Genomic DNA, 19,503 nt, shown 5'->3' with positions numbered 1-19,503 from the left:
AGGCAGGCAAAAGTGGCTGTGTTTTGCAGCACATGGGCTCCATTCTTCATTTTTAGAATAGAAAGACAAAGCATGTCTACATTTCCAATGTAGGAAAAGCCAGAATTTGTGGGAAATGATGGCATGTTATCATCCGTACGTCTCTACTACCCCAAGCATTTGGTGACTTTTGTTCCAAACAGGGTTTGAATTTTTAGTTAGTTCTGGCTTGAACTTGGGAACAAGTGGATTTCCAGTGACCAGAATCCCCTATAGCTGTGATGGCACACAGAGCCCTCTCTGTGGGCATCTGCACTGTCACCAACTGGTGTTCACGGGCACTGGAGCACTGGAAAATGGCCTGAAAACAGCCAAAAAAAACCAGGCCATTTTCGGGCCATTTCAGGCTGTTTTCTGGGCTGTTTTTGGCCCTGAAAATGGTCCAAAAAAGGTTCACCCTCACTGTCCTTTAGTGAGTCTTCTTTCCCTCCTCAGGGCCCAACATGAGGAACAAGCGTGGAAAGACAGTTCCTTATTACCCAACTGGCATATTTCAGTTAGCTAGTCAAATGGTTTTTATAGCAAATAGTTTTGGATTCAGAAGGGCTTGTGGTATAACATCCTGACCAAATAAGCCTATTGCGTAGCCTGCTTCTGTATTCCTTGGGTGGGGGGGTCGGTTCTTTATCAGTTCTTCAGCCTGGATCTTTCTTCAGAGAATGAAGAATTTCAGGCATTGAGAGCTACCCACTTTTTTTCCTGTATAAATGCTGCTGTTTTATTGCACCTCGTCTAATATTTGCATTTGAGGTGAAGCCTGTAAGGCCTGTAAATACTTGATACCACAAGGACAGGGTGTGAGTAGAAAGCTGCTCTCAGCACTTTCAGTGAAGCATCATCTTTAAATAAAGAAGTATACTATTGTAGAATGATAGAACCATAAGGGTTTGTGGGACCTTCAAGATCCTTTAGTGCAACTGGCTGCCCAAGCAGTAACTTACAGCATTGCCAGGAGATGGCCTTTGTTGAAGCTGCTCCAGCAAAAGAAAGTCCATCAGCCCTCTAGGCAGCACCTTCTATTTTTCAACAACTCTTAATGTTGGGACAGTCTTCTTGATGCTCAAATGAAATCTATTCCACCTGCAGTTTAAACCCATTGCTTCTTGTCTTGCATTCTGTATAACTCCGAATGCTGCTTCTGCACCTTGTTTGTGACAGCTTTTCAGAGACTTGAAGACGGTGATTGTATTTCCCTTTCGTTTTTTCTTTTCCAGACACTGCCTGGCGGTGTCTCCAAACGTTTCCCATCCTTTTTGTTTTGTATGCCTCTTGTTTTCCAAAAACAATTGAGATTGTCATTGTCCTTCTCAAAATCCAATCATCTTGTTTTAATGACCCTGTAATCCCTTGCGGAGTAGAGCCTAGGCAACTGAATGGAGCTGTTTACTGGCCGGATGCCCTTCCTGTTGCCAAAGCAGAGTTATATTCAGCAGATATACTCTTATCGTGCCCCAAGAGAGAAATATCTGCCGCTACCTAGAATCGATCTCAAAATCCAATACCAGAATAGAATTCAATGTTCTAGAGCAGAACATAGAGCCAAGAAAGAAAACCTGGAGGTTTTTAAGAGGAGACTGGACAACCATTTGTCTGGAATGGTATAGGTTCTCCTGCTTGAGCAGGGGGTTGGACTAGAAGGCCTCTAAGATCCCTTCCAGCTCTGTTATTCTGGACGCTGTTGTTGACCTGTATCTCTGTTGATGCAGCTTAGAATCACATTTGCTTTTTTCTCTTTATAGTTGCCACACGTTATGGACTCACGGTCAGCTGGACATGATCCCCTTAAGATACCAAGATCCTTTTGCGTGTGCAACTATCAATTAGAGTTCCCTCCTCTGTTACACATGTAGTTTTTCACACAAGAGTTTGGGACTCCTCCTTGGTCCTCCTTGAAATTCACTTGGCTTGCATTTGCCCAGGGTTCCAATTGACTGTTTTCTGAGATACTTTCCATCTTTCTATTTCTGCAAATCTAATACAGGCAGTCCTTGACTTACAGCCGTTCATTTAGTGACTGAAGATGCAACAGCACTGAAAAAAGTGACTTATGACCGATTTTCACACTTAACGACCATTGCAGCCTCCACGTGGTCATGTGATCTAAATTCAGACAGTTGGTAACTGACTTCATATTTATGACGCTTGCAGCTTCCCAGGGTCACGTGATCCCTTTTGCAGCCTTCTGACCAGGAAAGTCAACAGGGAAGCCAGATTGATTTACCAACCGTCTTACTAATTTAACAACTGCAGATTCACTTAACAACTGTCTCACTTAGCAGTGGGAATTTTGGGCTCACTTGTCATAAGTCAAGGACTATCTGTAGCCCTGAAACGTCTTCAAAAGAAAAAAAAAACCAAGAAAGTCCAATTGCCTCCTGAAAAAGCACCTTTGGGACTACCTGCAGTCACGTGTTCTAACCTCTTCTCTTGGTCATTTGTAAATAAGCCCATGAAGTGGACCAGGCCAGGAAATCAACGCCCAGGGAGACTAAAACCACTTTTACTGAGAATGGCTGTAAAAGTATAGAGGTAAAATTTTTGCAAGTATGTGCCATAAACCTTCTCCATCCTGTTCTAGTTCAGCGATTTAGGGAAGTATCTACCTGAGCTGCTTCCAAATGTTACCCCATTACATACTCCAGGTCGTTAGCATGGAGTTGCCAGTGCTGCTCCACTCTTCCCAGCTTCACATGGACCCACTAATGTGTAACTTGCCTGAGATATGATTATTATATTCATCCTGCTCTGCCTTTTAATAGAGCAGACCAGCCTACATATGCCATCTTCTCTGCTGGAGTCACACGGGTTGAAGGCTTTCCAAAAATTAAAACACGTTGAGCGTGCTGCATTCCTGGGTCAGCTCAACTGGTGACTGTCAGAAAAGGAGATGAGGTTGGTTTGGCAGGATTACTCTTTGTAAACCCCCGCGGGCTTTTGCCAAGCAATGCATTCTTCTCTCAGTGCACACAAGCCAACTGCTTAGTCATCGGTTCCAGAGTTTTGGTCAGGAATCACATCACTCTGGATGGTGCTTTGCTCTCCGTTCTCTCTCCCCCCCCCCTTTTGAAAGTGGGGCAGCTTTCCCCTTCTCCGAACTTCTGACGCTCCTTCTTCCATGGTTCCTCAGCTGCACCAAAAAATCCTTCAACTCAACACCCACAGGTCCCTTTGTGGTTCTTGGAGGATCTAATTTTGGAGCCCTGAACCTATTTGCAGCAATGGATTCATTGGGATCCCTCATCATCATCTTTTTACTGCCTTTACTTCACCACTCCCTCATTTTTGTACTTAGAACCCTTTGAGGGCAATTCCCCCGAAGGAGAAGCTGGAAGCCAAGTAGCAATTGGGGCCTCTCCCCATCTTGCCTTCTCCTCTTAGCAGCCGCCCACCCCTCCCTCCTCCTGCTTTCACCACCCCTGGAGCCAAAAGGGGCTTTCATTGCTTTCGGCTTCCCTCGTGAGTTCTGCTCCTTTGGCCCTTCAGGGTCCCCACTTCCTGCGTTAGCTGCTGTCTGACAGGCTTCCGTGGGGATTGACACCTGTCTCCTTGTCCCTTTGGTCAAAAGCTTCTTGGGTGGGTTCCTGAGCTGCTTTTTCCTCCTTGGCATCTGAGTTTATGAGGCATTCTCTTGCACTCCCTTTAAGAGAAATTTTGTCTGCGGGATTCTGCCTAGTATTTCTCTGAAGTTGTTGGTCTCCTGAAATCTAACAGGCGTGTATGGCCGTGCTCCATTTTCTCACTCTTGAACCCCAAGATGGTCTCATTTCTGCCCAGATTTCCACTGTTTTTTCCTCTTCTGCCAACTCTTCCTTTTGATTAGGATCAGATTGAGGAGAAGCAAGACCTTTGTCTTCTCTCTGGCCTTCTGGAAAACAAAAGTCAGCAGGACCAGGGAGGAATTTAAAGAGTTTGCAATCATGCATGAGCTAGTTTTTGAGCAGATGTGCAAATTGAAATCTCCCTTAATTCTCCTCTGTCTCTCCTTCTGAAAAGTCTGTCTTCTGTCCATTATGCAGGTCTTCTGCTTGTCTTTGTGGTCCCTAGCACCTTGTCACAATTGTTTTGTCTCCCCTTCCTTATATTTTTACCCAAATCCCTTTGAATAAGTTCTTATCCTTAAATTACTGGAACTTTGAATAGGTGTATTTCCTTCTCTGTTAACGTTGAAGGCATTGTACAATTTTACAAACAAAAGATACATTTTTTGTAATTCCGTTGCCCATTGGTGCACTTTAAAAATGATGTAGACAAAATTTAAATAAACACAGGATGAAGAGTCAGCAATATAGAAAGCAAGTTTTACAAGAAGAGGTGAAGTAACTGTCTGGCTTAGACTAGTGAACAGAAAGCCAACACTTTATGGGACAAATTCATGTTGTGTCCCATGAAGACCAAGGAGATTTTGTTAACTGGTTCTGAAAGTTGAAGAAACATGAAGAACTTTCCTTGTCTTGAGGAGTCTTAACAGTGGGGCCATTTAGCCACTGCTGTCAATCTTCAAGCAGAGACCGGATAGGTACCTCCTTAAGGTGCACCAGCCGCCTGGTTTTGTGCATAAAGCTAAGATGGACTTCAGCATCCTGCCATGTTTTATTCTGGTTTTTCTACTTGAAAGCGCTGAAATACAGTGGGGAGTGACTTGCTTGCAAAGATTATAGATTTAAATGTTTGGCTTGCAAAGTAACAGAACACAGAAATAGAAGATTTGTGTGCGGGAACTGCTAACACTGACAGTGGGATTTAAAATTCATTTTGAAAGTGTTGAACCAGCAGCTTGCCTTATTCTTCGGGGATTCTGGAAGGCTGGTTCTTAATTGAAATATTTAAGGGTGTTTAAAACATCATCCAGAGCAGCACTCTTGACTGACTTGAGGAAACCCACTGTGACTTAATAAGTAATGAAAAAGTGTGTTTTCCACTAGCCCTTTACACAACGGGAAAGCTTCTGAAATTGACAGATTATTAAAATAAGGTTGCACGAAGGCGTGAAGGGATGATCACATTTCTTGCCTTCTGTGCCTAGGGAGGAAGACTGCAGAGGTAGCAGGCTTGGGCCTCAGGAAGGCACTTGATTGCCAGCAGTTAAACATGTTTGTCTTTACTAAACTATGTTCGACACAAGCCACGGCAAGTCATATTTTCTCCCCCAAGATTAATGGCACCACCAAATGGGGAACAGAATTAAAGCCTCTAGAAAATAAGCAGGGGAATAGCTGGTACTCAAAGCTGGTACCCAAAATAGCTGCCAAGCAAGCTGGAAATTAAAGCACTAGAAATGTTCTCCCGCTGCTTTGTCTTGCAGAGTTGGGCTACCTGGGAAGGACGCTTTTAAGAATAGGTTGGACAGCCCATATGTTCAGAATGGTATAGAATAGGGGCATCCGAGCTTAGGAACTTTTAAGACCTTTGGACTTCAACTCCCAGCATTCCCAAACCAGCCAGGGGAATTCTGGGAGTTGAAGTTCACAGGTTTTTAAAGTTCCCAAGGTTGGACACCTGATATCAGGTCTCCTGCTTTTGAGTAGGGGATTGGACTAGAAGACCTCCAAGGTCCCTTCCAACTCTGTTATTCTGTAATTCTGGGCTCTCATAGCTGCTCCTTCCTTATCTCAAACCCTCAGCTCTGTCCAAGTGCAGAAGGTCAATGCTGCCCTTGTGTCGGGCTGCTGAGCAGTGCCCGTGAAATGAAGTGGAGGCCTGGGCTTCTTTCAGTTGAATATCCTTTTCGGCAGCACTACTTGGAAAGATACACTTTTGCCTGATATTTGGCTTGGTTGAGATTTGAAAGGGGCAAACAGTCGCTACACTAAATGAGTTGGCTGCTGAGGAGGGAGGCACTGAGTAGATCCTGGTAAATTTCCCCAGTTTTGATTTGGACATCTTAGCTGTTGCTTTAAGTTGAGGTTTATTTACCATACTATATGCAAGTAGTGTTTGACTTAAGGACCGTTCACTTAGTGACCATTCAAAATCACAGTGGACTTAGGATCCTGATTCAAAGTTCCAACATCTCCTTCCCCAGGTGTGGTCACCTCAGAGCGTTGTGGCATTCAGCAGCCTGCATGCATGTGACTCTGATTTGTGGTGGGGCTTTTGGCGGGGGGGGGGGGGGAGAGAAGAAACTGGTTTTTACTTCCAGCTTTTTTCATCCCGTAGCGAACAATTAGTTCAGTCAACAACAACAACTATGTGTTCGCTTAATGACCGCTGCAAAAAAGGCCCAGTTACAAGTTCAGTTATGGTCATACGTTGAGGACTACCTGTCTCTCATGCTTCATATAGGAGCTCAAGGCATCAGAGTGAAGGGTTCCTTCTGCTAGCCTCTTTTCTCTGACCCTGGGCCCCCTGGGAGGGGGTTGATCTGGGAGAAGCTGCCTGCTCAAGGCCCCTCAGAAGCCTCAGGGGTTCCCTGCGCCTGGTCCAGCAACCACACCAGCTGGCATATTTCTGCCCTGGGCCTTCTCCACCAAAGATTTTTCTTTTCACCCATGCCTCTTTTTCTGCCTGACAATGCAGGTCTGATTTCATTCGTTCTTTTCGCAGCTCTGGCCATGGGCCTCTGTGTAGCAATGATTGCCTTCGTCCGGCTGCCGAGCCTTAAGGTCTCCTGCCTGCTGCTATCAGGGCTATTAATTTATGATGTCTTTTGGGTGAGTTTTTGAATCCATATCTGTATTTCTAGATATATCTGCATCTGTTACCACAAGCATAACATTCCTCCAGCTTTAGAATTTGGCTTGCAGAATTTAACATCACAGCTACTTTTATTGGGTGTTATGGAATGCCTCTACAGGCATTATATTTCAAAATGCTTTGCATTTATCAGTGTCAAAATGCCTTTTCATTTATATAAAATGTATGTTCATTTCCCCCCCATAGACATTCCCCTGAGGCTCTCATGTTCCCTTCAGCTGGGAAAAGTGTGGAAGGATCTGCAATCTTCATTAGGGGAGCTAAATCTTAATGTATACATCTTAATGCACTTCAGAGTTTGGGAAATAAAAAGCTGCTACATGATGTGCATCATAAACCAGGCTTGCCATAAAAATCTAACATATTTTAATTCTAAACATTTGCTCTTCCGTTTATTTATTTATTTGTTCCTTTGAGCTTGAAAGACCGTATTAGGCATATCATATCAACAGCTGTGACTTCATGGAAAGCAAAGCTGCTGGAGTTTCTGGAATGGAAGCACAGCAACGCTTAAAAAAAATCCCTTAACCAGCTCTTTGGTAGCTGCTACTTTATTGTGCTTGCAGGCACTAAGGGACATTCCCATCAAGTCATTTTCCTTCTCTCTTTCCTAGATTTTAGAGCAGGGGTCTCAAACGCAAGGTCCGGGGGCCGGATCTGGCCCACAGGGTGCTTACATTGGGCCCACGGGACCACCCTGGAAACAGTGAAGGACCAGCCTATGGTGCCTCTGCCAGCGAAAACAGAGCTTGGGGAAGAGCTCTGTTTTCACTTGCAGAGGGTTGCAGGAGGCCAGTTGAGCCAAAAATGGAGTTCGGGAGCCCATTTTCACTGGCAAAGTGCTTGGCCGGCAGAAGCGCCCTGACATGAGTGACATTGAGCTGCCCCCTCCCCTGGCTGCCCCCCCTCCCCAGGTGAAACACAACCCTGATTGGGCCCTCAATGAAATCAAGTTTGACACCCCTGCCTTAGAGACACAGGGGGTGGGCAGGCCTCACCTTCCAAATCTCTGAAGCAACACCAGTGAGGAATGCCCAAAGAGGGCTGGGCAGATCTTCAGCAGGGATCCGTTGTTTGGGGGTGAAACTCCTGGCACAGTCTCTAGTTTGCTGTTGAGTTTTGCAGAGTTGCCTCTCTGTGAAGACCTGCCTTCTTGGAAGCTGGGCTGTTTATTTTTCAGTGTCCCTCAAAGGGTAGTTATAAGCTGGACCAGCCTCCCACTTCCTTGTTTCCTGCTGACTAGTTAAGTTCTTCTAGTTAAGGAAGGGCTACCAAGTCATAGATAGAGATGAATGATGCAAGTGGACACAAGGGTCACTGTTTAATTTGCCCACAGAAGATTTCTGTATGACTTTCCCACCAGCAACAGGGCTGCTCAGCCTGGTCCCTGAGATCTGGTGGGTGCATCTGCCAGTCCCCTTTGGCTTCCCTGCTGCAGGTCCCAAGTTGGCTTGTGAGGAGTTCAGCCTCGCTCTTTCTCCCCTCCAGGTCTTCTTCTCTGCCTACATCTTCAACAGCAATGTCATGGTGAAAGTGGCCACACAGCCGGCAGACAACCCCCTGGACGTTTTATCTCGGAAGCTTCACCTGGGGCCCAGTGTTGGCCGAGACGTCCCCCGCTTGTCGCTGCCTGGCAAACTTGTCTTTCCAAGGTAGGAAAGTTTCCTGTCTTTGACTTCTCGACTTTGGGGACTATTTTCAGGACTGATTGCCCTTACAAGAGAGACACCCATAGCCTCCCATTCATCAACTGGCTTCCTCTTGCTCTTTTGCAGTTCTACGGGCAGCCATTTTTCCATGCTGGGGATCGGAGACATTGTGATGCCAGGCCTCCTGCTTTGCTTTGTTCTGCGTTATGACAACTACAAAAAACAGGCGAACGGAGATTCCTGTGGCACAGCAGGACCCGGGAACATTTCTGGCCGGATGCAAAAAGTCTCTTATTTCCATTGCACTCTCATCGGATACTTTGTAGGTAAGAGGAAAAGACAGCTGGAAACTTGTGTGTGTGTGTGTTGTGTGTGTGTGTGTGTTCATTGGATCCCTCCAGGGAAAGAATGTTTCCCTTACAAAACTCCTCAACATTCTTTGTAGCATTTTCCTGAATCTCCCCCTCTCGCAAACTCTTCATTTGGGTTTGCCGCTGTTCATAATTTAGTGTGGTTTATGATTCTTTTCCAAGTGCAAAACAAACAAAAAAGGTAAGAAGTGTAAATTCTTAAAACTTATATATGTTGATCAAAGCTTAACTTTGACACATACAAGTAGTTCTCGACACACCCACAATTTGGGTACGGGATATCAGTTGTTAAGAGAGTAGTCATTAAATGAGACATCACAACACTCCTTCACTTAATAATGCTGGGTCTCTCAGTTGCTGTTATTTAGCGATCTCTGGGGTAATTAGCGGATGGAGTTCCAGGTAAGGCCCTGGGTGGGCACACAGCTTGGAAGTGCTGTGGACATATTTCTCCCCTCAAGCTGAAGATCCAAGGAGGATGGTCGGCCCCTGAGCAGAGATATGTGTACATGTGGCTTCAAGGACTTCTTCCACTCCTGAATCAGCCCAAACACATTGTCCTTCTCCTCTAGCCCTGAAAACCTTCCTTGGTGAAATCCAAGCAAGATTTTCAGTGCTAAAACAGGTAGTCGACCTGCACTGACTTCCCAGGTTCTCCCCATCCCTCTGAGGCACCCCATAGAAAGCCTTGACTTCCTGGGGAAACTGCAGATATACTGCAGGACACTTACCCATGGTCATCAGTGCCAGTGGGTTGCCAATTGCCCAGATTACAATCACTTTGGGGGAGGGGGGTTGGAACATTTTGTGATGGTCAGACCATAAAGCACCTTTTCTGAGGCATTGTTAATCTGAACCTCATTAACATGACACCATTTACGTAAGGGAGAAATAGACTTTTAACTCATATTTGTGTATGTATCTTTGTGCCTTTGAGTCATTTTTTGGCTCCAGTGACTGCCCAGACAAGTCCCTGCTGGTTTTTTGCAAGATTTGCAGAAGTGGTTTGCCATGACTTCCTGCCCAGGGCGGAGAGAAGAGGCCAAATGTCAGCCAGCTTACAGCCTGGTACCTTGATCCATACCCCAAACTTATTTTCATAAGCGTAATACATGCAGGGTGGATTTCTAAATAGTTTCCAAATGGGACTCCTGGCAATCCAGATGCAGAAAGAGAGTGAGGTCTTCAGATCACTGTATAATTGGCAGAAAGCGTCTTTGTCATTGTAACAGCCTGGGGTTTGCCACTTCCTGCCAGCTTTCCCAATGATTTGATTGTAGGAAGCCAGCATGAAATTGCCCAGCATAATGGCATTCACTTAACAGTGACACACACAACTGCCTGGATTGCCATTGCTAAGCAAAGCGTTTACACTTTATTGCTTGGTGATGGCATTCCCAGGCCTGTAGAATACCTGTAGACTTTTTAACCAAACTTAGAAGATGATTTATGCTGGGCATTCCAAATAGAATAATTAAATTCATGAGGTATGGTAGCTTGATGTTTTTTGTTTAGCTTTTTTATAAGCATGGTGTTTTCTAAAATGCAGGTAGTCCTTATGACCACAATTGAGCCCAAAATTTATGTTGCTGAGTGAGAAATTTGTTAAGTGAGTTTTGCCACATTTTGCGACCTTTCTTGTCACAGTTGTTAAGTGAATCACTACAATTGATAAGTTGGGTAACCCAGTTATTAAGTGAATCTGGCCTTCCCCGTTGTCTTTCCTTGTCAGAAGGTTGCAAAAGGTGATGACATTGTCCCTGGGACACAACAATGATCATAAATATGAATCAGTTGCCAAGCATCTGGATTTTGATCATATGATCATAGAGAAGCTGCAAAGTTCGTCACTGTGAAAAACGGTCATGTCACATTTTTCAGTGCCGTTGTAACGTTGAAAAGTCACTAAATGAACTGTTGTAAGTCAAGGATCACCAGTATAGCCCTAATTTCTAATTAGTTTTAAATATACATCTATAGCCTGACTAGCTAATAGTATGACTAGCTGAGAAATGTAGCTTGGGAGCCTTATTAACTCTCAGAAGTTTTTTAGTTTTTAATTGGCAGCAAAGCTGGCTGGGAAATTCTGGGAGTTGACGTCCACAAAGTTGCCAAGGTTGGAGATCTCTGATTTGCAGATGATTCTATTTGGAAACGGGTAGCAAAGCAGAGCCAGCAAAGGCAAATCTCCTCTTCTGCCCCAGGCCTTTTAGAGGTAGTAGATTTCTCTGCTGAGTCAAAATGAACATCTTCTAGCAGTGAATCCTCTTGCCTCCTTTGCAGGGCTCTTGACAGCAACCGTGGCATCTCGCATCCACCGGGCAGCCCAGCCGGCTCTGTTGTACCTGGTGCCCTTCACCTTGCTTCCACTCCTCACTATGGCCTACCTAAAGGTAAGTGGGGCAGGATGAAGACCAGCTGCAGGTTGCCCCCTTTGGAGCAGGGGTCTGCCTGCGGAACTTAAAGTTGCCACGGTTGGAGACCCTTGCTTTGGAGAGTCTGACCTGTAGCCACAGAGTAGCTAATTCCTAGAAGGGCCTCTCTGGACACTGTAGTTCCTGCTCAAAAAAAAGGGGGGGGGGAATGCACTTGTGCCTTGAAAGGAGTGTGATCTTAAATCAGCTTTTGTTTTTATGTTACAGCTATATTTTTCTCCTAATCACTGCCACAAAAACAAACAAAAAATTGAGTCTGGTCACAGGGTCCCTGGGCGTTTGACCATCACAACTCTAAAAGCCAATACAAGAAAATGCCATTGATTCAGAAGAATTATAAGCTGCCTTTGAGGCCAGGCCATTCTGGACAAAACGTACATAGGCAAAACCTAATACAGTGATGCCTCGTTTTAACAGAGGGATGTCCATTAAATTTAAACTGGTCTAAATCATTTGGTGATTCATCTCAAATGTATGATTGATGCAAATGATATAAAATATAACTGATGTAATTATGCACACTGGACAAATTACATGGCTTTGGAAATGATGGATTGGAGACTAAAACACTGTCCCTCTGAACACTTCTAAGGGGGTGGGTGGTTGGAGAACCGACCCCCTGCTCAGCAAATACTCAAAGTTAATAACAGTTCTGGATGAGGAGATGTAAGAATCTGTCCTTCAATAGCATCCTCAGGGTCACATAATCATGATTTTGGTGCTTCAGACCAGCAGAGCCCATGGGGGAGCTGGCAGTCACATGCAGTCACAAGCATGTGGGTGCATGATTTGCTTAGTAGCTAGAACCGACTTCTTACACTGACATAGTCCTGCAATTTTCCACTTTACAACCTTAGCAATTAGCAATGGGATTGCTTTTCTGGTGACAGTCATTAACCGAGGATTACTTGTGCTTCTTGCAACCTGCACACTGTAACTCTAAAGGAAGCCCTAGGATTTCATCCTGGAGCCACATGAAACTGCAGGGCCCAAAATACAAAGAAGGGCATTGAAAGGCAAAATATACTAATGTTTGGTGTGGGGCCTCTGGAGACACTTTTCTAGAATAAACCTGGTCTTTTTGGGATGGCGGATGAGAATAAGCCGTTCCTGAGGCTTCTCAGTGCAGCATATTCTTTTTTCTACTCTGTCTGGAGCTCCTGAGGTTTTCTACTGGGCTTGTTGGCTAAAATGGCCCCTTAGATCATTGGTCCCCAGCCATTTCCCTTTAGAGGCTCCCACCAGCCCTTTGCATGGAGCCTTGAAATGCATTGATGGCCTCTGCCCCTGCCAGCCTTTCTTCAGAGGGAATCGGTGAAAATACTCGTAGCAGACCAGGAATTCTAATGGCAGTAATCTGTATATTTGAATCCTTAGCAAGACATTGCCTGGCTTTATAAAGAGATCAAGATTGGGGGAACTCCGAGTTCTTCTTGACTAGGCCTCACCATGGTGTCCTTCTGAACCATCTCGCAGGGGTTGGTGGGGGACTCACTCTTCTCCAGTCAGTGGTGGGAGAGGAGAGCTGAGACTTTCTGGATCTCTCCCCACTCCCTCCCTTCTTTAGACTCAGAATAATTTTATGGTCAATTTGAATGGACACTCATTGGCATACATTCAAATGAAATCCCATTGCAGACAGTTCTCAAAGGTTCTCCACCTCCAATGTACACTACATAAGCATGACTAAATAAATAAATAAATGCATACATAATTATGCATATACCCACAATATATCCTTCCTTGCTAATCCCCAGCTGATGGGGGGGGGAGGCATCCATGGCTCCTATCCTGTGTCCTTCTTCGTCCTGGACCAAAGACCTCCGGCCTTAGAAACGGGCCTTTCCTGGGAGGGGAACGAACCGGTTCCTACTGAATCACCTCCAGATGGAGCAGCTTTAGGTTCCTCTTTGCCAAGGAAGTCCAGGTGATTCTGGATGGAGCTCTGCACCCCAGGTTAGAAGCCCTTTGGACTCACACGCCCTGCTCCGTTGGCAGCTGTGACCAGGTTTCCCACCGTGATCTTTTGTGTGCCAATTGCGACAAGTTCTTGGATTGGGCAGCCTTGCTCACAGTTGCTCAGCCCTGGTCACCTCCTGTTGGGCAGCTGTGGGTGCTCCATGCATGGCTGTTCTTGATCGTTCAGACTCTGCATCTTTACAAAACTCCCAGAATGGGAGACCATACTTCTTAAAGTTGCACAAGTTGAAAAATCCAGCCCTGCGTGATTGTGTCCTCACAAGTAATAACCAAGGGCTACTTGGGGGACTTGGGGTAGTGCCCCCCCCTTTAGGAGCTCCCCTCCCATGGAGTCTCGGTCAGCTGCATTTCTCTAGGCTTTAAGCAAAGCTGTGGAGGGCCTTTTGTATCCTCTAGCACAGGAAGGGCAAAGGAGCTGCAATTGGGCACTTTCCAGTTTAACTTTGTTTTATGTATTTTGGTTGTTAATTTTCTTCCGGGTATTCTTATTGATGAAAAGATGGAGCTCTCTCTAGAGCCTTGGGCATTGGGCCGTTTACAAACCAAGTAAATAAACAAACTCTTCCGCTCTCTACAGATCCAGTATTTTGTCACTGCTACATACATTAAATCTGATTTAATTATTACTACATTTATATGCTGCTCATCTTGTTCGGAGGCTTGATTCTTCTATCCGTTTCTTGCCTGTTTTTACTTTTCAGCTGGAATGGTTAGTGTGGTTTGCTCACAGACCCTAAATTTCCTTCCTTCCTTCCTTGTTCTCATTTGGGGAGAGAAGTGAAGGAGCTGAGCTGCTCCGCCCTCTCCCTGCACCTGTTTCTATGTCATCCTGGTTGAGATGAGAGCAGAGGGCCACGCCTCCCCCTTTCTCCCCTTGGCTGCTGGCACGGCCCCAATGCCCCTTCCCTGGGGGTCCCGAGTGTCTTTCAGACTTCCTTTCTGGTCACGCCCATCCTCTCCTTCCTTCCTTCCATCCATCCATCCATCCATCCATCCATCCATCCATTCTTAGATGAGAGGGAATCTTTCCAGGTGTCCATAATGTTCCCCCCCCCCCACATTTCTTTCTTTGAAAGCGAGTGCCCTTCTCCCGTGATCTCATCTTTGAGGCGACTTCTCCTGCCTTCCCTTTGGCCGGAGGGTTCTGGTCTCTCCTCCCTTGCCAGGAGCCCCTGAAGCATAAGGGAGTCCCGTGAGGAAAGACTCAGAGGGGTTGCTCTGCTCTCTTCTCCCTTTATGGCCAGGCCCTTCCTTTCACAGGAAGGGATACAATAAATAAATACTCTGCACCTCCTGCTCAGAGCCTCCCATTCTGCATCCTTCGTTTCCTGGCTCAGCTAAGAGCCATTTGTTCGCTCCAGCATTGCAGCCCCTGCACAACCACAGCATCCCGACCTCTGCCCTCAGGAGCCAGCCTACACGCCTGAGAGTTGCAGCATCCCACGGTCACGTGGTGGCCATGAGAGCGCCCTCTGCTGGCTTCCCACAAACAAAATCAAAGGGAAAATCACAAGTCCTTCTGTTCTACATCTCCCCCACCCAGTGGATGTGAGAGCGATCTGATTGTGACATCTGTCACCCCATTGATCGCCTGGGTTGATCTGGCTGGGTAGGCGAGTGTCCCCTTCTTCCCTCACCACTCCATGTGCGTCCCTCCCGAAGCTGGCCTCAGCCTGGCTTTGCCTCAGCCTGGCTCCTCGTGTGCCTCACTGCCCCTCCTCCACCCGGCAGCAGCCATTTACCTACCAGCCAGCCTGCTTGCAAGCAAGCCATCCCAGGCCGACAGCTTCCTGTCAGCTTCCCATTGGCTTTGAGTGTTGGATGCTGGCAGGAAGTTGCGACGAGGTCCTCACTTAAGGACCCACACACCTTGCTTAATAACAGCAATGGGGACTGTTGGGGTTGTGGTTACTAAGTGGTGATGTCACACTTCATGACATCAATGCTTAGCGATGGAAATCCCAGTCCCAGTGACCACCACTAACCAAAAACTCTCTGTAGTGGGAAAGGTTATTTGTCCTTGAGAATCTTGCCTAGGAAGGCAGCCCATTTCTCTCGATGGGACAGTCCAATCGTTGCTTCTCCCTCTGTCAATGGTCTTGAGCCTCACCTTCTGTGTTGCCTCTTCCTCAGAGTCCAAGATTCTGCAGAATCCCGCTCTCTGCATAAATGGGGCAAAGCCTCCTCCCCTCAGTGGGGCTGCGGGGTCCCACATCAAACTGTAGATCACATCATAATCATCTGTGAGCCGAGGGCCCATAGCGGCCCAGCATCTGGTTTTTAAAAAAAATATAAACTATACTGCACTTCAATGGTTACATGGCTTAGAGACTGAACATAGATCTTTTTAACATTTATTTTTTTATTGTATGTTACTAATCTAGGTGAAATGTTCATATATACATTGCTAGTCCACCTATGATACGCTGTAAGCTAAATAAATCATCCCATCTTTTTGCAGGGCGATCTGCGCCGCATGTGGTCGGAGCCATTCCATTCGAAGTCCAGCAGCTCACGGTTCTTGGAGGTATGATGGAGCGGACGGACAGCGGCCAAACTTCTGCCTGGTCCTTTTTTCACTCACAGCTTGCTTGCGGGTGCCTGAGGCTGGGCTGGTACTTAGGAGCATTGCCAGTTTGTGGAACTTGTACAAATGGACTTGCTGTATTTCCCAGAGGAGAGGGCAGAGCGGCCGGGCTTCCCCTCCAGCCTCCCTCCTTGTGACTGGAGACCCCCCTGCCTGGCTCCCTTCTCCTCCCGGCCCCCCTCCTGTTTACAACTCAGTGCCAGACCATCCGCTCTTCTTGAGGGGGGCAGGAGGAGGAGGAGGAGGAGGAGGAGGTAGCCTAGACCAGAAAACGGCACCACCGCTGAGTCATGGAGGAACTTGGGAACACTACAAGGAAAAATGGCCACAGCACTTGGAGTTTCCTGGAAAACCCCACCTGTACTTTGGATCCTGTTTTTCCATTGGACTCCAGTTTTGGAAAGAACTGAATTTCTTCTCACTGTACTCTCTCTCTCTGTCTCTCTCTTCCATTTATTTTCTCCTGTGGTGTGAGGTGACCTATGACATCCACAGACATTGATTGACTTCTTGCGGTTATTACACCAGATTAAAAACTTTGTTGTAACAAGTTACATTTCCACCCTGATATCATAAATGCAGTGAATAAGAGCACCACACAGACACACACGCAGACACACACAGACACACACACACTCTCACTCTCCTACACTCCTCCTCCTTTTATATTTCCCTACAGGCATATGCACATATAGCATTGTCTATGTGTGTGAACCCACACTGCAAGGGTAAACTCTGCTAGGATCATGCTTTGTAGCTGAGAGGGGCTTGCTGTAATTTTGAGCATGTAGAGCAGTTGACAATAGCTTTCTTGTATATGGATCTGCAAACAGCCCCATGCCGCTCCCTGTTCCACAACCCTCCCCCCCAACCCCCCCCCCCCCAGTGAAGCTTCCGGTTTCGTTTTCTTTTAAAGGTGTAGTATGTTGTACCGAATGTCCTCCTGGATTTTAGGGGATTTTCTTTTGATTTGCAATCAATGTAGCAAACTGAGGGGAGGAAGAAAGACGAAGCCTTTTCCTTCCTGCCTCGTTTTGTTTGTGGGTTTGTTTTTTACAACTTGTCCATTACAGTTTTTAGTAGCTCTCTTCTTGACTTAATGCATGTATTATAGCAGCTGTTGTCTTCGTGTGTTCTGATCATAGTAATGTATGACTTGTAAATACATTTTTTTCTATTTTCTATTTTTTGGTAATTTCTTTTGCATTGTTTCATTAGTGTGTTGTATTTCTCCCCATTACCCAGTGTTTAAAAGTGGGGGACCCCACCCTCTGCTGTTGTGATGGTCAACGTTTATGATGACTACTTTGTACCTGGGAGTCTCTTAAAAACAAGGACTTTTCTAAACAAATTGTCCAGGTTCTGTTGTGTTAACTGTGACAGATCAACCGTTTCAAAGTTTCCCGGCATAACGATCTCTTTCTGATCAAAAGAAAAGTTTCTGATTTTCTATTGGAAAGGTTTGGGCCTGTAAAATCTCAAATCCCAGCAGGTTACAGGCCTTCCCTAGAGTTGCTTTTAAGAGGTTGGACCTGAGGTGGTTCATTGCCCCTGTGACTGGCCATGCGTGGCTGTCACACATGGGCAGCCATCTCCTGGTATGCAACTATCCCCTCATTGTTTGCTTTCTGTGTTCCTCAGCAAGTTCCATGTTGCCTTCATTTTTCTGTCCAATTTGAGAGCTTCCTGGAAGCATCTGGTTTAGGTGCCTGCAGGAGATGGCATCCTCTGATGCAGAGGACCTCCTCTTTGTCTCCAGCTTAGGAGGCACCTTGAGAAAAGTGGCACAGGAACACAATTCTTAAATTAGGGGAACCCCAGAGCTTCCTTCCAGACGTTGTGGGTGTTCCATCCCTGGAGGTTTTTAAAGGACAGATTGGCCAGCCATTTATCTGGAATGGAGAAGGGGGCAAAAGTGTCCAACCTTGGGAACTTTAAGACTTAGGGTCTTCAACTCCCAGAATTCCCTAGCCAGCATAGTCTTCAATTCCCAAGATTGGACAGCCCAGTAGAGGGCCTCCTGCTTGAGCATGGGTTGCACTGGAAGACCTCCAGAGCCTCTTCCAACTCTCTGATTCTGTGTTATGTGTGTCTCTCCCATCTTTTCTCCCTCATGGAACTTGCAGGCCACCCTACATCCATCCAGGTCTTAAGAGCTGCTTGACTTCTAAAGATGGCTGCTTCTGTTGTCCATGTCAAATGGTCTGTCTGGAGCAGGTTAAAGTTTTTGTTCTAAACAAATTCAGGACTTGCAATTTCCAAACAAATGTAGCTTTTGTACTGTGCATCAAAGACTCACAGTTTATCTTGGCTTAGTTGACTAATTGGAGCCGATCCTAAGAATCCCTGCACATTTCTCAGACTCATCAGGCCGACCCCGGCTGTATCTTGAGGTTTGCTTGCTTTAAACTTCTTCTTCAGTCACTTTGACTATTTGAATAGCACAGACCTTTGGAAAAAGAGCCACCTTATTTTGCATGTGTTCAAGTCACAGGGCAGGAATTCACTTCCAAATGCAGATTCTCTTAAAAGCTTTCATTGGCGGCCGGTGTGCATTTGCATATGTGACAGCAATGAAGGTGCTTGTAGGTTGCTTAGAGAGGCAAGATTTCTTTTATGAAGGGGACCAAGCCCTCTCTGACTTCTGGTCCACTAATTTTGCATATTGGATTTTTGCACGCCCTTCTTCTCTACCACCCCCGACCCACAAAACTCTTGGTGGGCCTGGGCTTAAATTTTGAAACTCCTTGCTGAAATCCCCAGGTTTTTTTGCAGTTGAAAGTTCTTGTCACTTTCAATCATTTTTCAATTCTCAGACATAGTTTTCTTGTTCTCAGCGATAGTAATGTAATCCCTTGTCTTAAAATCAGTTTTGGTGCTCCTAGGAGAATTTACCCAGTTGCATGGAAAATTGATGTAAATTGCAGGTTATGGGAGAACTTTTTGAAGCCATGATAACTGTTTGTTGGGCTTTTCTTGTCTGGCTTGAGGGCTGGGAATTGGCAGGCAAGAAGCACATCTGGCCACTTGAGGAGGCAGGACTTTGTCGAAGGGCCTGGAAGCAGCTGGGAAGCCTGCGATGATCGGGGTCTCGTGGTGTCAATCCACCTTCCTCCTGGAGGGCCTTTCGATGCGCTGCGATGGGTTAAGAGTGACTGGGATTTTCAGCTGTGCAAGAAGCGCATATGTGGTGTTTATTTTGCTCTGCTCAGACCATGCCTTTCTATAAAATATTCCCAATGTACGCATATTTTTAAACCATACTTTTTAGAAGTCATATTTTTACAAGTCCGTTAAAAAGCAGCTCCAAAGTGGATGCTATACTTGTACTATAATTAATATCCCAGCATCTTATAAAGTATATATTAATTTGTGCTTGTGGCTCTAATTTATTTAATGAGATGTGTCAAAATTATATGTCATTGAGGCACTGATTGTCAGTGTCTGGTTTCTTCAAATCCATTTAAAAATGTTTTGGTTTTTGATCCCTTAAGAGAGAAAAAAGAGGGAGGTAAAATTATTATACAGGCAGTCGATGCTGGGTTGTGTTATATCAAATTACACATTTTACTTTCTATTTAAAACTGTTCTCGTTTTCTGCTTTGAATTGTCTCAGTGGGAGGAAACAATGGCTCACTTCATGTTCTCCCACCGTGGCTATAAAATGACTAGAAACTGGTGAAGGTTTTGTTATTTAAATTCCCCAACTCTGTAGGCAAGGTCCATGCCTTTTTCGACCATAATTTTAG

The 19,503-nt window shown here is 45.7% G+C and overlaps 1 protein-coding gene across 1 annotated transcript in view; it reads left to right on the top strand.

Moving 5' to 3' along the window:
• The window catches only part of SPPL3 (signal peptide peptidase like 3), a 159,482-nt gene extending 140,353 nt beyond the window's left edge, over nucleotides 1-19,129 (top strand). Inside the window, exons 7-11 of the mRNA XM_087705870.1 lie at nucleotides 6,583-6,689; nucleotides 8,221-8,384; nucleotides 8,508-8,707; nucleotides 11,036-11,145; nucleotides 15,629-19,129. Coding sequence (XP_087561996.1) covers nucleotides 6,583-6,689; nucleotides 8,221-8,384; nucleotides 8,508-8,707; nucleotides 11,036-11,145; nucleotides 15,629-15,700 — 653 coding nt within the window. The 3' untranslated portion in view covers nucleotides 15,701-19,129. The remainder of the gene's footprint in view (nucleotides 1-6,582; nucleotides 6,690-8,220; nucleotides 8,385-8,507; nucleotides 8,708-11,035; nucleotides 11,146-15,628) is intronic.
• The last annotated feature ends 374 nt before the right edge of the window (nucleotides 19,130-19,503 follow it).

This window comes from Thamnophis sirtalis, unplaced genomic scaffold (assembly GCF_051295495.1).
Source record: "Thamnophis sirtalis isolate CommonGarterSnake01/CBP01778 unplaced genomic scaffold, rThaSir2_p1.2 scaffold_2, whole genome shotgun sequence".
Lineage (NCBI taxonomy): Eukaryota > Metazoa > Chordata > Lepidosauria > Squamata > Natricidae > Thamnophis > Thamnophis sirtalis.
Note: the sequence above shows the minus strand (reverse complement) of the source record. Positions and strands in the feature narration are given on the sequence as shown.